Below are 15720 nucleotides of genomic sequence, written 5' to 3' on the forward strand. Positions count from 1 at the left end.
TTGCTGTATTCTTACATAAATTATACTCAGAAGTGACTGAATATAATATGTAGGAAAGAAAGCAAGGTCTCTATTATTATTATTATTACTATTAATTTTATTTCCTTCTCCTCATAATGCTAGGCTACTACATAGATCTATTCATAAGCTTTGGTATGCAAGCTCCCCAGTTCTTTGATGAGACTGAGAGTGGGAAATAATGATATGATTTGACATCTGCTATAATAGGCCAGTTTTACCCCAAATAACAGTCACTTATCAAACAAACAAAAAGATCTGAGAACAAGAGAAGAGTAAGTTACAAATAAAATACAAAAATGAGTTTATCTCTACTTTTTCAAAATGGAAAAGCATATTTTTGATAAAGAGTTCTCTGATACAGTGGTTGGAAGATAATTGAGTAATTGAAATACATTTTTAGCAGGTTTTTAAAAATTTTTTAAATTTTATTATTTTTTCGGTCATGGGGCCTGAACTCTGGGCCCAGGCACTGTCCTTCAGCTCTTCAGTTCAAGGCGAGTGCTCTACCACTTGAGCCACAGCGCCACTTCCTGCTTTTTCTCTGCTTATGTGGTGCTGAGGAAACCCAGGGTCTCCTGCATGCAAGGCAAGCACTCTACCACTGAGCTACCTTGAAAAAGTACCTTTCATACCTTTGTATCTCTTTGTGTTTTTATCATGTTGTGGGTGGTACATTTTCTCATGAGTCTTTGCATAAATTTCTTTTTGTAAATCTGTAAAATCTATTTATTACATTCTATCAACAAATATTTATTGAATGCCTTTCATGTGCCAGATACTATGGAGTCCATGAACAAAATAATTGTAAATTCCTACATTTGTAATTTTATTTTATTTTAATTTTTATTTTATTGCTAGTGACAGTCTACTGGGAAAAGCAAAAAGCTCAAGATGGAGTGAGAAATAAGTACTGCATGGAGGACATGCAGAGTACTATGTAGACACATACCAAATACATTTCACCCTAGAGCAGCTGTTATCTAACTAAATTAAGTATGTATGAGCTAACCAGAGAAACATGGGGAGATAGAGAAGGGAGTGTTCTGAAGAGAGTGTATTACTTGTAAGGACCAGAGATGAGGGGCAAAGAGAGTATAATATGTAGGAGGAGTAGAAAGAGTAAGTCTGGATTAGCAGACTGAGTTTGCATTGAGTTATAAAGATGATACCACACAAGTAGGTTTTAAAGTAGGTGACTAATCCCATCCTAACAATATTAGTCTAGTTCTATTGAGTAGATGGTGAAAAAACAGGAATAAGTTCAAAAGGAAAGCTATTGCAATGAGTAAAGAGTGATTGCTTTGAACCTAGTGTATCAGGTGGGAGGGAATGAAGAATGTGGGAAGATATGTCTTGAAGTATCATTAGCAGGATTTGGTGAAGAGTGAAGCTTTCTTAAGCATGCTGAAATGGAAATACATGCTACCCAAGTCAGGTTCTTGAACAAGCAGCTGGTTATATGGTTTTGATGTTCAATAGAGAGGAGGATGAGTGAATGTTATTGTCTGTTTGTGAAGAGACAAATGAGTATTATGCAAAACCCTTGTATCATTAACATTTAAAGATGTGAGGACTCTACAAAGAAGATAAGAAAGCATAGCTAAAGATGGGCAAGTAGAGCCTCAGAGAAAGAAAGGGGAAAGTTTTGAGCAGAAAGAGGATTTGCCAGTGCCAAATATGGTGGAAAGGTAAAGTAACAGGATGAACATACCCTTTCAGAATGTAGTGAAAAGACTTATATGCAAGGTGAGAAATGAGCCAGGAAGTGACACTTGTAGATCTAGAAGTGACTGAGAATTTGGGAAGTAGGAAATGGTGAATATGGTAAGTTCGCTCAAAAGTTTAACTGTGATGAGGAGTAAAAGTATAAAACCAGAGACATATCGTAGATTTGAAAGAGAAGTTTTTCATTTTAGGTGGGAGATAAATTGCTGTGTTTAATTTTTGCAAGGAGGAGGCAGTAGAGAGAGGCTTAAGATACGGGAGAGAAGGGATAACTAGTGATGTATGCCACCAGGGAGATGAGGGAGAAAGATCATCTAATGCGCAAGTTAGGAATTGTAAGGAAGAAGAGAGTAAGAGAAGATAGAGGGGTACTTGTAGGTTTGATGGCAAGAAATTCTGTTCTTATTCAGAGATTTTTTTCAAAGTAGGATAGAACTACCTTTGATAAGAGAACTAATGGATGTGGTGTTAACTAACTTTGAGGAGTAAAAAATTGTTTAAAAAATATCTGAAATATTTACACATAGACCCCCAAGAGAGAACTAAGTACGAACACACCAAAAGTTGCTAATGTTTAATGCCTATCAATACATTGTGTATATCAATTCATTGTGGCACCAGTCCAGTATGCCTACATGTGTGTTTTCGGTAGCAGTAATTGGTAGAAGAGGTATTTGCAAATCTTGTTTTGTTTTGTGTTTCTTTAGTAGAATTTCCTACTTAGTGCCTTATGTACTCAGTTCTCAGCATCTTTCTTAAAAGGAGAAAATAAATCTGTCCCAAAGTGCCTTATGTATGGTTTCCCTGTACATAATTCAATACCACCTTTTTAATCTCTCCTGAAAGCATGCCTTTCTAGAAGTCCTATGATGAATGAAACCACACTTGGTCAGTTGTGGTTGTGGGTTTCCTCTGTTTGTCTCGCATACATATATGGCAGGAACAGGTGCAGTCTTTGGGTATTGTTCCTGTATTTGGAGCAACGGTTTGTTATAATTATGAACCATCATTCTGCTGTTTGCCTGAGGTTGAAGACTGATCTCTTGTATAATGTTACAAGTAAAAATACCATTATATATCATACACATTTATAATATCTAGATTTAGAATGTAAATCCTTAACTACTTTCTGAATGTCATTGAGGCTCTTCTTATGTTAAAATCTTTACAATGATGTCCACCACGTGACATAAGAAATCGTTTAAAACATCTGTTCACGTGAGATCAATGGGTTAACAGTAAAGATTTAAAGATTTTTTTCATTATAGCACTAATTTTAGATTGTGTACCTGTTTCTCTTTAACTACATTTCTCATGAACTTAAGCTATTTCTGTATTATCATGGTTGAGAACAAGCTACTGCCTGCTTTGGTCTTTGGCTTCGTCTAGAGTTTCAACTTTTTGCTTTATTTTGTTTTCAGCTGGTTTGTTATAGATTTTAAGTCTGCCACTGTTTTTTTTTTTATTTTTCTACTCACACTTTGATTCAAAAGATCCCTTTTTCATGATATTGATCTTGTAAAGTTTGGCACTAGCCAGTAAATTTTAAATAATTGGCGCATTAATAATTTCCTGCCATATCTAGTTTAAATTCAGCATACACAGAATATAAAGGAGTATCATTTTTAATGTTTTTAGTTATTTCGCCTAAAACTATTAATGTACTCTTTGAGGTGCCCACTTCCTCTGTATAAATCAATTGCTCTTAACAGTTTTGAAGTCATGAAGTCTCTGAGAATAAAGAGTTACATATTCCTCTTCCAGAGGAATACCCTGAGTCTAAGCTTTTCTGCTCATTGTATACAGTGAGGCCACTACCATGGGCTTTAAATCCAACAAATATGTGACCTTTTTAATCCTTAACTTTTTTGATCTGGGCTTTATAATCTGTGTTTTATGTTAAGAATTCAGGACTATAATTAAAATTGCCTTCTTACAATGACCACGAGAGCTGTGACTGCTACCGAGGTCAAATGATTGGCATAGCAAATATTGTCAACAATATTTTCTTGCTCATATGTTAAAAGTAGGTTTGTTGATGGTCCATTATGACTTTATGACCTCTGACTTCTATTTTTATAGAATATTTGAAAATGGATTTCTCCTGTCGTATAAACCTCTTTCACAAATATTTACAAAGTGTAAAAAGCTATATTATCATAAAGGAAATCAATAATAGGAGAGATAAACCAGTAAACAGAAGTAGGGATTAGAAGAATTGAGAAGTTCAGTCATCATCAGCCTCTCAAGTTGTGTAGAATCTCAGTCTGTAAATGTCTACATGTTTTCACTCTTGGTGCTCTTGTGAATGAAGAAACAAGTTGAGTGAGTTGGCAATCAGAATAACTTATTAAAGTAGATTAATAAATCTCTTCAACAAAGGATAAACCAAGTATTGCTATGAGATCTACCTACTACAAAGCCCAATTCTTCCTTTAAGAAATGAATTCATATTTTAATCACCATATTGACATAATTTGTGCCATCGGCACTTATCCATAGTAATTGTGAAAATTTAATAACTTAAGCAATATAACTTATGTATTTAGGCATTTTAAACAAATGAAAGAATGCATTAAAGGAAATTATTGTAATACTCAGTCTCATGTTTTTCATTTCTGAGGGTAATCTTATTTTATTGAATTAATTGTGAATTTAATTTATGTTGTAAGACCTATAGAATTTTTTTTCTAGCTGAGGAAAAGTCCAGACTAAGTGAATTATCTAGGTTAAAAGCATATATATACATATATATACATATGTATATGCTTATACACACATGTTTACTATATATCCATGCTTATAATGTGGTCAACATTGTGCTTGTGTTATATAATCTTGTAAAATAATCTCATTACATGAGGAGGAAATGGTGTTTCTGATACATTTAAACAATTTGGTCAAGGTATTCAGCAGAGCTGGCTTATTTCTCAGACATTTCCAACTCTAACGCCTATATCCTTGGCCACTTTGTTTAGTCTACCTTTTACTTCTATGTTGCGAATATGGTATAAAAGTAATTTATCATTATTTATTTAATTCCATATATATTTTTTATTGTAAAAATACTGTACAGAGGGGTTACAGTTATATTAGTAGGGTAATGAGTACATTTCCTATGGAGCATTGTTACCTCCTCCTTTGTTTTTCCCTTACCATCCCTTCCTTCCATATCTCCCCAACTCTTCCTTCTCCACCCCCCAAAATTGTAAAGTTCATTTTCAACATAGTGTCTTATACATCTCATTGTTACAATGGATCATTGCCTTTATAATCAGTTCTTTCAGACATTTGCTTTTCTGTTTTTTCAAACTAACAATTCATTCTTATCATTATTTCAATAAAGGGAAGAATAGTCAGAACCTTACGATTTTTAAGAATCATGTTTTAAAACCAGATATTAAAAACTGAGTTAAATGGATATTTTCCAACTCACTAACTTATTTTGCTTATTAATTGCAAGAAAAAAACAATGGAGAGTTTAAGAATCTTCTTGTTTGTTTGACTAATATAATTCTTTCGTGCCAATATTGGGACTTGAACTCAAGACCTTACCCTTTTACTCAGCTCTTCCCATTATGACTGGTGGTCTACTGCTTGAGCCATATATCCAGTCCAGTTATTTTTTTTTTTGTTGTTGTTGGTCATTTTGGAATTATAATCTCCAAGATTTTCTGCCTGGACAGGCTTTAAACCTCAATCCTTAGATCTTAGTCTCCTGAATAGTTAGGATTATGGGCACGAGCCAATGTCACCTGGCTTCCCAATGTAATTTAATGGTTGTAAGTGGAATAACAAAACTTTCTTCAAGGTAGCCAAGGATGGCTCACACCGGTAGTAGCTAGCACTACTAGCACTAGCTACTTAGGAGGCTGAGACATTCAGAATCAAAGCTCTGGAGCCAGCTTGGACAGAAAAGTTGGTCAGATCCTTATCTCCAATTAACCCAGAAATACAGATGGTAGGTGTGGATTGCTGGTGTGTACCAGTGGTGAGCAAAAAAGTTGAGCAAAATCATGAAGCCTTTAGTTAAGCCATGGTACTAGCACAAATACACACATGCACATACACACACACATACACACCCCTATCTTGAATAATTAATGAGTCATATTATACCTTAATATTTGAAGTAGGATATTATTTACATAGATAACTGGGAAAGTACTATAATTATATACAAAATTACTATTATAGATTACCTTATCATTTTAGGAAAATACTGTTTCTGAAAGATGTCTCATTGCTACCATATTATTGCATAAAGAGCCCCACCTGAATTTAAATTTCTCAAAAAAAGTACCTGTCTTGAAGAAAAGTTTATGTAAAGAGTAATATATGTTTCATACTTTAAGGTTGTGATTTATCATATTGGTGTTATGTGATTTTCTTAATGTTACCATAATTACTTTTCAGTGTATTTTGGGATCTCTACTGTGCAGCTCCAGAGAGACGGGAAACATGTGAACACTCAAGCGAAGCAAAAGCCTTCCATGATTATGTAAGTGAACATACACTTTTCTAAAGTTCTGTTGTTAAGTTTTTGTAAGCCACTGTTCTTAAAAATTTTTTGGGTCATTTTTTGTTTGCTTTTGTACTCAAGGAATTGGTTTTTGTTTTCTTGAAAAATAATCTTATTAGATAAAAGTGCAAGACAATGGGGTGTTGAGGCTTAGTGAAGCGTTAAAAATCCTAGGCAAACTTCAAGCTCCTAAAGGCATTTCTTATCATTATGTCTGATTTAGGAAATTTCAGATTTATAAAAATTATATAGCAACTTTTAATTCTCCAAGGAGATTCATTGTAAGATTTCTGTGTATTATAAGCTCCTCTTTTGCATATGAGATTTAAAAAGTTGGAAATATTCTGTTCTTCTTACAACTTTTGATTATCTGTTATAAGACTGAATACCCACACCACTGAATTGAGTTATCAAAAATTATGGATTAAAATGACATTTTAGATAAGAGGGCAGAAGATTTAGTCAAAAACAAATGTGATGTGGAAAAAAACATTATTTAAGGAAAGACAGTAAATTGTCCTTGGCTTGAGCATATTTTGGCAAAATTGAAAATCTGGTTTTAGAAAGTGATTATATGAGTTAGTAGAATTGGACTTTAAAGAAAAACAAGAAAAAGTTTTCTAAAAATGAGGAGCTAGTATTATGAAAAGGTGGGAATTGCTATGGTTTTAGAGCATAAGAGAAGCACAGATTGAATTTGGGATGGTGAAAATCCACTTTTTTTTTTTTTTTTCCTAAAAGTAGAATTGAGGCCAGCACCTATGAAAGTATCTGTTAGCAAGTACCTAAAACCAATTCAGAGGGATACTTATCTGGTTAGTATGGGAAGGAATAATTCTGTCTAAAAATCCATAACAATCAGATTCAAGCTTCAAAAGAGAAAAAAAAAATCTTGTTCTTATAAAGAAATTAATTCAGTGTGAGTTTTTTTTAACTTGCATTATATATATATATATATATATATATATATTATTGTGAAAATACTGTAGAGAGGGGTTGCAAGTACATTTCTTATCAAACATTGTAGCCTCCTCCTTTGTTTCCCATTCCCATCCCTTCACATCCTCCCCCCACCCCTCATATAATTCTCCCCGCCCCCCCCCCCACCAAAGTTGTAAAGTTCGTTTTTGACATAACGACTTGTACATCTCATTGTTGCAATGGGTCTACCTGTATCCCTATTTAAATGATTTGTATGAGATTTAAGAGTAGGATTGGATGAAATTGTAACTCCCAAAGTAGCATGAGGAAGAAGATGGTGCTTAGAATTGAGTTGGGAGAGAACTCTATCAGAGATGCTCTTGGCTTCCTATTGTAACCAAAGTAGATTAGTTTCTATTTTCCCTGAATTTCTCTTTCTAATGAACTACTACCATAATGTAACCAGTATTATGGCTTAGATGTGGTCTGAGAGTGTGCCATAAAGGTATTCTAGAAAGTAGGTCTGCAGTTTAGCAGCAATGCGGTAATGGTAACTTTGTAAGGTACTTTGGATATGAGGACACTGCCATCAGAGGGGATTAATGTAGTTCTCACAGGGTCCCTTCTTGTTTTTTATGAGTAGGTTGTTATGAAGGGAGGGAGCCTGAATGTCTTCTTGTCTTCTGGCTTCCTGTCCTGTCATGATCTCTTCTGCACATTCTCCCACCATGTGACACAGTCTACCATGAGTACTCATCAGAGATGAACCAGTAGAGCTGCCTAATCCTGAACTTTAGCCCCTTAAACCCTAAACTGAATCTCTCTTTTCTTTGTACATTAGTTTCAAGTATTTTATTATAGAAACAGAAAGCTCATGTAATAAACAAGTTACCCATACCATAGATGAATCTTTTTGACCCACTTATTTTGTTCTCCTTTACCTCCATCTGGTTATAAAAACCTGTTTTTCTCACTAATCGTACTTCAGATCCTTAGGCAAGTGTTCATGTATCTAAAACACTAATATAGCTGTTTCTACATCTGACTGCTTCCCCAATCTAGAGTTCTCTCTCAGGGGTTCTCGGTAGAGTGAATCAGTAAACAATGGAAAAAATTTCCCACAACAATCAAATCCACAAATTAAAAAGTTCAGACAATAAATCCGGTATCTAGAGAAGTTGAAGACATATCTTTGATTAAATATTGAGTGTGAATTAACCAGGAAAACTCAGATTTTTCATGGTCTCACATAGTTTTACCTCTTCTGTATAAAGCCTTTGCAGTGCTAAGTCACTGGGCATATTGGAAACAGAAAATTATATTTTCAGATAATAAATCTAAGGACATGATAGAACAGAAACTGAAGAAAGGGCTCAAGGTTTAAACTATTCCAATATTTTTGGCATTGAGGAAAGCCCTAAATTAGTGTGGTAGCAAATGAAATTGTAAATAATGTCAATGGGGCAAAAAGATATTGTGGTAAGGATTTTGGTAGACAATTAAAAAATTATTGATAGTTAACATAGCTAATGAACAGAAACTTGGGAGGACTCATCTTAAGCTGTAAGAATAGGCTAAACAAATGAGAGAATAAAGGTAAAATAAGAATTGAAGACTAGGAAGAAAAACTTGGCCCAAAATGGGTTGATAGGGAAAAGGAATAGCATTATGATGGGTGAGAGAATACAATTTAGAGAGAAATACTTAGACTAGCTAGACTAACTTAGATAGCACAGCTGATATGTTCTATAACTGGTATGTTCTATAATAATTGCTCAGATCTTTCTCTTATTTCAGGATGCCTCCAACTTGAACAATACACCTCAGGGCAACTAATGAAATTTGTTTGGTGTTAACACACTGTCTTGATTCACACTTTCCTAAGATTCAAAAGCTCTTAGTGCTTGTTGAAGCAAGACTTGAGGTTCAAACTATGTGAATGGCTGAATGAATTTTATAGGCCACAATTTCATTTTAGAAAACAGTCATGTATTGTGTGGGGTGGGGAATAATTTCAAATTTAGTAGGAAAACTACATGATCCCAAATGATCCGTGACTGGCTTCTTTTAGAAGTTTTGAAACTTGAATTAACTGGTAGGGACATTTCTCAACATAATAGCACTTTTTCTTGTTATTTTCTTTTCAGAAGCATGTATTAAGTGTTTCTTGACATGCTGTAATTATTTTGCAGTATTCCTTGCCTTTTATTTGCTGGTACATAAAATAATTTTAGATCAGTGTCATGGCTCAGTATGCAGATTAGCGACAGAGTACTGACCTAGCATGTGCAAGGCCCTGGGTTTGACATGCACCCCAGAAAAAATGATCACTGACATCTTATATTTGGTGAGATATGATTGTCATAGATATGAATTCTTGTATGGACTTTGAATACAGTGGTAAATTATACTTCTGAAATAGTGTTCTTATCTGTTGTAATTCTGGCAATGTCAATAGTAGAATGGTGATATATGAGGTTTCTTTCCTCACATGTGATTTGGTTGGTGGCACTAAGCTATTTCAAAGACTATTCAGACCTTAATTTGTGTATACTTATTAAATTTTCAACCTGATAGTATAATGCTGTAGAAACCATAGAACTATTTTGTAAAACTTAAATAATACAAACACAGTAAGACTCAGATAAGTTTTAATCATCATTTTAAAAAAAGGATCCAGTAAGCCAGGCACTAGTGGCTCATGACTGTAATCCTAGCTACTTAGGAGGCTGAGATCTGAGGATTGCAGTTTGAAGCCAACCCAGGAAGGAAAGTCCATGAAGTCCTTGTCTCCAATAAAAACTACTCAGAAAAAGCCAGAAGTGGCACTGTCACTAAAGTGGTAAAGCACTAGCCTTGAGTAAAAGAAGCTCAGGAACAGTGCCTGGACCCTGAGTTCAAGCCCCAGGACCAGAAAAAAAAAGAAAGAAGGAACAAAAGAAAGAAGAAAAGAAAGAAAGAATAAAAGAAAGAAAGAAAGAAAGAGAAAGAAAAGAAAAGAAGAAAGGATCAAATAACAATCGTCACAATTTTTAGACCTTTAACATTATTAATGAATGATTTCAGTACATGTCTTTATTTTTATTGTTACTTTAGAATAGTTCCCAATAGTTTGAGAGCCAAGATGGCTCTGAAGGGAATTATTAAGGTATGGTGTGCCATGAAAATGTGACTATAATGGGATGTAAATGAAACCAGTGGCCAAATTCTAGAGTTGGGAAAATCCTGTTGGGATTGTTGCTGGGTACCACTGGCAGATGACCCCAGAAGTATTCTCAACTGTAGTCAGCCTTTATTCCGACATAATGGTGAGGCAAGAGGTTTGGCAACATGTGTCTGGATAAGGTGCTACACTGGTTCCCTGGCTCTGTTGTGTTGTTTCCTTTCTCTATCCTACCCATGTCATAACCTTGCCATTCTTCTATGAAGAGCTGAAGTCTAATTTCTCATCCCTGATATCTATGCCATCTTTAATGATTTGTTAGTAATCAATAGAATATGACACCGTGAGATTAGAGTGGTATAATTTACATCAGAAGCCTTGAAACTTTTGCCTTGGTCTCATGGAATACTTGTCTGGCTTTTTTTACAAGCTACCTCTCAAAACCCAGTCCACCAAGCCTGGTTCTAAGGCAGAAGTTTCAGTCTTCAGTGCCTGAGCCGAGTTTTTCAGAAACCCAGAACCAGGCACAAACATTTGAGTGAAGAAGCTCACACAGCCATTAAATGTCTACATAACTTTGGTCTAGACATTGTAGAATTTGTGAAAAGAGCCAGGATTTACTGTCCAAAGTATTGAAGAACAGAAGACATGAGCATAATAAAGGATTGTTATTTTTTCTGCTATTCTGCTTAATGTTGTTTTTTTTGGGTCCGGTCGTGGGGCCTCAACTCTGGGCCTGAGCGCTGTCCCTCAGCTCTTCAGCTCAAGGTTAGCGCTCTACCACTTGAGCCACAGCGCCACTTCCGGCTTTTTTCTTTTTGCTTATGTGGTGCTGAGGAATCGAACCCAGGGCCTCGAGCTTGCAAGGCAAGTGCTCTACCACTGAGCCACCTTCCCAGCCCAATGTTGTTTGTTATATAGCAAGAAATAATCAGAATAGAATTTAATATTGGAAATGGAATGGAGCTTTAATAAAACCTAAAGTATATAGGTCTAATGGATGGATAGAGAAGACTACTCATGGAAACTAGAGAGGGGACTCATGATGTTGGTGATAGCTTAACAGAAAATGATAACCATGTTATTTGAAACCAGAAATAACAAAATTTTATGTTATCTAGTGGCAAAAAGTTTGGCAAAATTTTCATCTAAGGTAACATGGGAAGTAGAAAATGAATCAATGGATCATTAATGAGGTGATGGCCTGGAATAAAGAAATATCCAGAAAGAATCTCTGAAAGTGTCACTTGTTTCCTTTAACTACCTCTCATGAAATATGCCTGGAGAAAAATAAGCTAAAAAAGAATTCTTGTTTTCAAATGTAGCTAGTTCTCTTTTCACCTATATACAATGAATATTATGACTGTGTTTGCCCACCCTTCCTCTTTATTCATCCACCTCCCTCCCCTTCATTTGACAACCCCCACAACACAGATGTTTTGGCTCCTGGTCTTGGTTTGTTAAACTGTATGTTATTGAAAGGAATTATATATCTCTAAGACTCTTTAGGACTTTGTCCCATAGCCGCTTCACAAGGAGCCCCAGGTAAAGAAGAATTTATTTCAATAGCCTAATGCTGGTGGCTCAGGCCTGTTATCCGACCGACTCAGGAGATAAGACTATAGTTTGAAGCCAGGCCTGGCAGGAAAAGCTGTGAGACTCTTGTCTCCAATTACTCATCCAAAAAAATGGAAAGTTTAGTTGTTGCTCAGTGGTAGAATGCTAGCCTTGAGATAGCACCTCAGCTCTGAGTCAAGCCTTATGACTGGCACACACACAAAAAAAGCCTGTGTCTCTGGCTTATAAATTTATACATTGATACATAGAAATTTGTTAAAGTTTTATTTTAAAGAAATATATCAGCCTAGGCTAAGAGAGACTGAAAAGGGGCCATGACCAAACAAAATTACTTTTGGATCCTTGAATTTCCATAAGCAGGAAATAAGCTGAGATAAGTCCTCAGTTGCAGACAGGAGCTTTTTTTTCTTCTTTCTAATGGAAAAGGAAGTATGACTCAGATGGTAGACCATGAAGCTATAGAACATGGCCTGGAACACAGAAAAGTACTCCCACTGAGTAATTCTGGACTCTGATCAAGGTACTAACTACAATGTGCCCTTCCAGAGATTCCAGATTTATTTGGACCAATGACATTACATGCTTTATCCGTTACTCTTTCCTACCCTCCTTTGATTGGGAGTATTTGTTGTGGTTTTCATATACTTGAGTAATTTTGGCATTTTTGTTGAAGGGGAGATAACTTGTCTGTTTAGTGTACAAGTTTTAGATTGAGAGGAATGGTACTCAAATACACTACTCAAGGGCATCATTTTCATCTCAGCCCATATTTAGATGAAGACAATCTGGATTTTGAACTGTGAAGAGACTTGTGATTATGGGGAAAGGGAGGAATGTATTTTGTATTTGAGTGGGTATGAATTATGACCACAGGGCAGAATGTACCTGATTGGTTTTTTAATTAAAATTTAATTTTGAGAAAATTATAGGTTCACATACATAGCTAGAATAATACATGGAGATCTCATGTACTCTTTACCATATTTCCTTCCATTGTAACATTTTTACAAAATTCTGTTAATAATATTTATACTAAGATAGACTGTGCTATAGTTTACTGATTACATTCAGATATTTCCAGTTTTATTTGTACTTGCATATGTGTATGTCTTCATTTAGTTTCTATAATTTTTAAAATATTATGTGTAGGCTTGCTACCAAAGGATTTGTAAGGATTCCTCCTTTTGCTTTGTTATGTCCAGACACCTCCGTTACCTGTTCCTAACCCCTATAGAATTGATTTTTACTATGGCATTAGCTCCATTATAAACAAAGATACACTGATGAAAATAAATATACATTATGTATAATATTGTTTCATTAAATTGGATCATGCAAATCATCACAAAGGCCTTCAGTTAGAGATATATAATGATGACATTTCACATTCAAAATTTATCTGTTAAAATAAACAACTATTGTATTGGTAAAGAATGTTTTAATTTAGCTTACTGTATTTTACTGTTGTCCAGGAAGGGTTTAATAAAGCACTGACATAAGCATTTCATCTGTTTGTGATCAATTGTTTACATAGATTGGATAATAGTGCCATGTTCTTCCTTTAGTATTAAATTAAAAAACACATCCCAAATGATGAAATGTTTTATTCTGTATTCTTCAGCATGATCACTTAGATGTAACCAAGCATGCAAAATTAGAAGGAAAGCATTCCGGAAGAATTGTCTTTCTGTGCTACTTTCACTTTGCTGTTTTGTTGCTGTAGCAAGAAAAAAACGGGCAAAATAATTTGTAAAGAAGTTAGTGGTTTTCCTTTAAATGGTTTTTATTTTAAAAGTTTGATTACCATATTATTTCTGGCTTCTCTTTTCCTTTTCCTGTTTTTCTTGTGTATGCAGCTGTTCCTTACAATTTTTTTCCTGTAATTCTGAGATATTTATCACAATGCCAGAATTATCATGGAACATTGCTATGAATTTTATTTTCTAACTAGAGCCTTTAGCTTTGTAGTATTTCATTATTTGTGAGCCACAGAAATATTAAAAAAATTAGTATCCTTTGTGGTTTATTTCTAGCATTTGATCTGTATCTTCTGTTATTTTTAGTATGAATGTTAGGACACCTCACTCCCTCCTTCTTAAAAATTTCAAATTTTCTTTAATTAAAAATACATTTATTGACTGCCAGACACAAGTCTGTGTGCTAAAGAGATTAGAAATAAAACAGAAACACAGCCAGTAAGTAATTTCTATCTAATAGAGAAGACAAGTCAATAGATGATCACAAGAAAACATAGTCTGAAAGGAAAATAAATGCAATGTATTATGTCAACAGTGGAGGCTGTGCTTTAAAGTCAGCCTGCAGAGTTAAGGGAAGGCTTTGAGGAGCTTGAGAGTTTAGTATTTATTAAGCTTCATGAGTGTAGAAACATTGAGGCTGTATTTCCTTGGTGTCTCCACTACCTAATATGTCCAGAATATACTGGCCACTTAACTTTTGAAGAAGGTTTTTGGATCAGTTGAGTAAGTAACTGAAAGAACACTGTTCTAGAGGGATTTATATATACTCAGTCACATAAGCTTGGGAAATTGTACTTTTGAGCTAGAGGTCCTCAGATTTTACCAAAGACAATCAATCAGTCATTCGTCTGACTTCTGCATCAATGGACTGTGAATGTCTTTTTCTAAGCCCATTACTGCAAAAATCTCTGTAAGTCTTCCTTCCCATCCCAACCCCACCCCACCAAAGTTGTAAAGTTTGTTTTTCGACAAACCATCTTGTACATTTCATTGTTGGAATGGGTTCACCTGTATCCCTATTTAAACAATTTGTTTTTTCCCTTCCCCTCCCCAAATTATACCAACATCAAATACAGTGAAAACAGGGGTTATACTGTGGGGGAGGGACATACAAAGCGGGCTGGGCACCAGTAGCACACACTTAATAATCCTAGATACTGAGAAGCTGAGAGAAGTACCATAGTTCTAGGTCAGCCTAGGCAGAAAAAGTTTGAGACTTCATCTTGAATAAACAAATGACCATAACCAGAATTAAGAAGAAAAAGGACAATGTCACTATTTTACTTAAGACAAATATGGTAACCATGTGTGTCAGAAATCTTCCAGGACCTCCTCCAGATCCAATGATTCACCAGAAGGACTCAGAACTTAGCAGCATATGATACTCGTCTATCTAATTCATGGCAGCAAAAGCTTATAAAGCAAATAAATAAATAAAGATGAGGATAAAGGAGGAAGAAAGGAAGGAAGGAAAAAGGGAAGGAGAAAGGAAAGGAAAGAGGAGGGAGGAAGGTTAAGTCAGAAGGAAAAGGAAAAAGTTTACAGAAGAAGATCTGGAGGAAACAATACAAGCTCTACAAACCCCTTTCTAGTTACAAATGATATACTTAATTCCACCAGTAGCTACTTAACACTAAACATTCAAGATGTCCAACAGGGTAGACAGTTGAATCTCAGTGCCCAGTGGTTTTTACGTTAGTCCTGTAGGCTCCATCTTCCTGGTACATACCAACACAAAACCCATATTTTTTGTACAAACTAAACACAGCAAACCACCCTTGCCGTCCTTTAAATGGTAAGAATCTTCCCTAAATCACTTGTATGAAGTCTATTTATTTATTTAATTTATTTTTGCTGGTCCTGGGGCTTGATCTCTGGGCCTGGGTGCTGACCCTGAGCTGCTGCTGCTTCTTTTTTTTTGGGGGGGGGGTCGGATCGTGGGCCTGAACTCTGGGCCTGGGTGCTGTCCCTCAGCTCTTCACCTCAAGGCTAGTGCTCTACCACTTGAGCCACAGCGCCACTTCTGGCTTTTT

The 15720-nt window shown here is 35.3% G+C and overlaps 1 protein-coding gene across 2 annotated transcripts in view; it reads left to right on the top strand.

The window, feature by feature from the left end:
- Ssbp2 (single stranded DNA binding protein 2) overlaps positions 1-15720 on the top strand; it is a 242450-nt gene that overhangs the window by 85895 nt on the left and 140835 nt on the right. For both annotated transcript variants that reach the window (XM_042690759.1, XM_042690758.1), the window contains exon 4: positions 6163-6247. In XM_042690759.1, coding sequence (XP_042546693.1) covers positions 6163-6247 — 85 coding nt within the window. The remainder of the gene's footprint in view (positions 1-6162; positions 6248-15720) is intronic.

The sequence above is a fragment of the Dipodomys spectabilis genome, unplaced genomic scaffold (assembly GCF_019054845.1).
Source record: "Dipodomys spectabilis isolate Male_0828 unplaced genomic scaffold, ASM1905484v1 ptg000140l, whole genome shotgun sequence".
In the NCBI taxonomy this organism is placed as follows: domain Eukaryota; kingdom Metazoa; phylum Chordata; class Mammalia; order Rodentia; family Heteromyidae; genus Dipodomys; species Dipodomys spectabilis.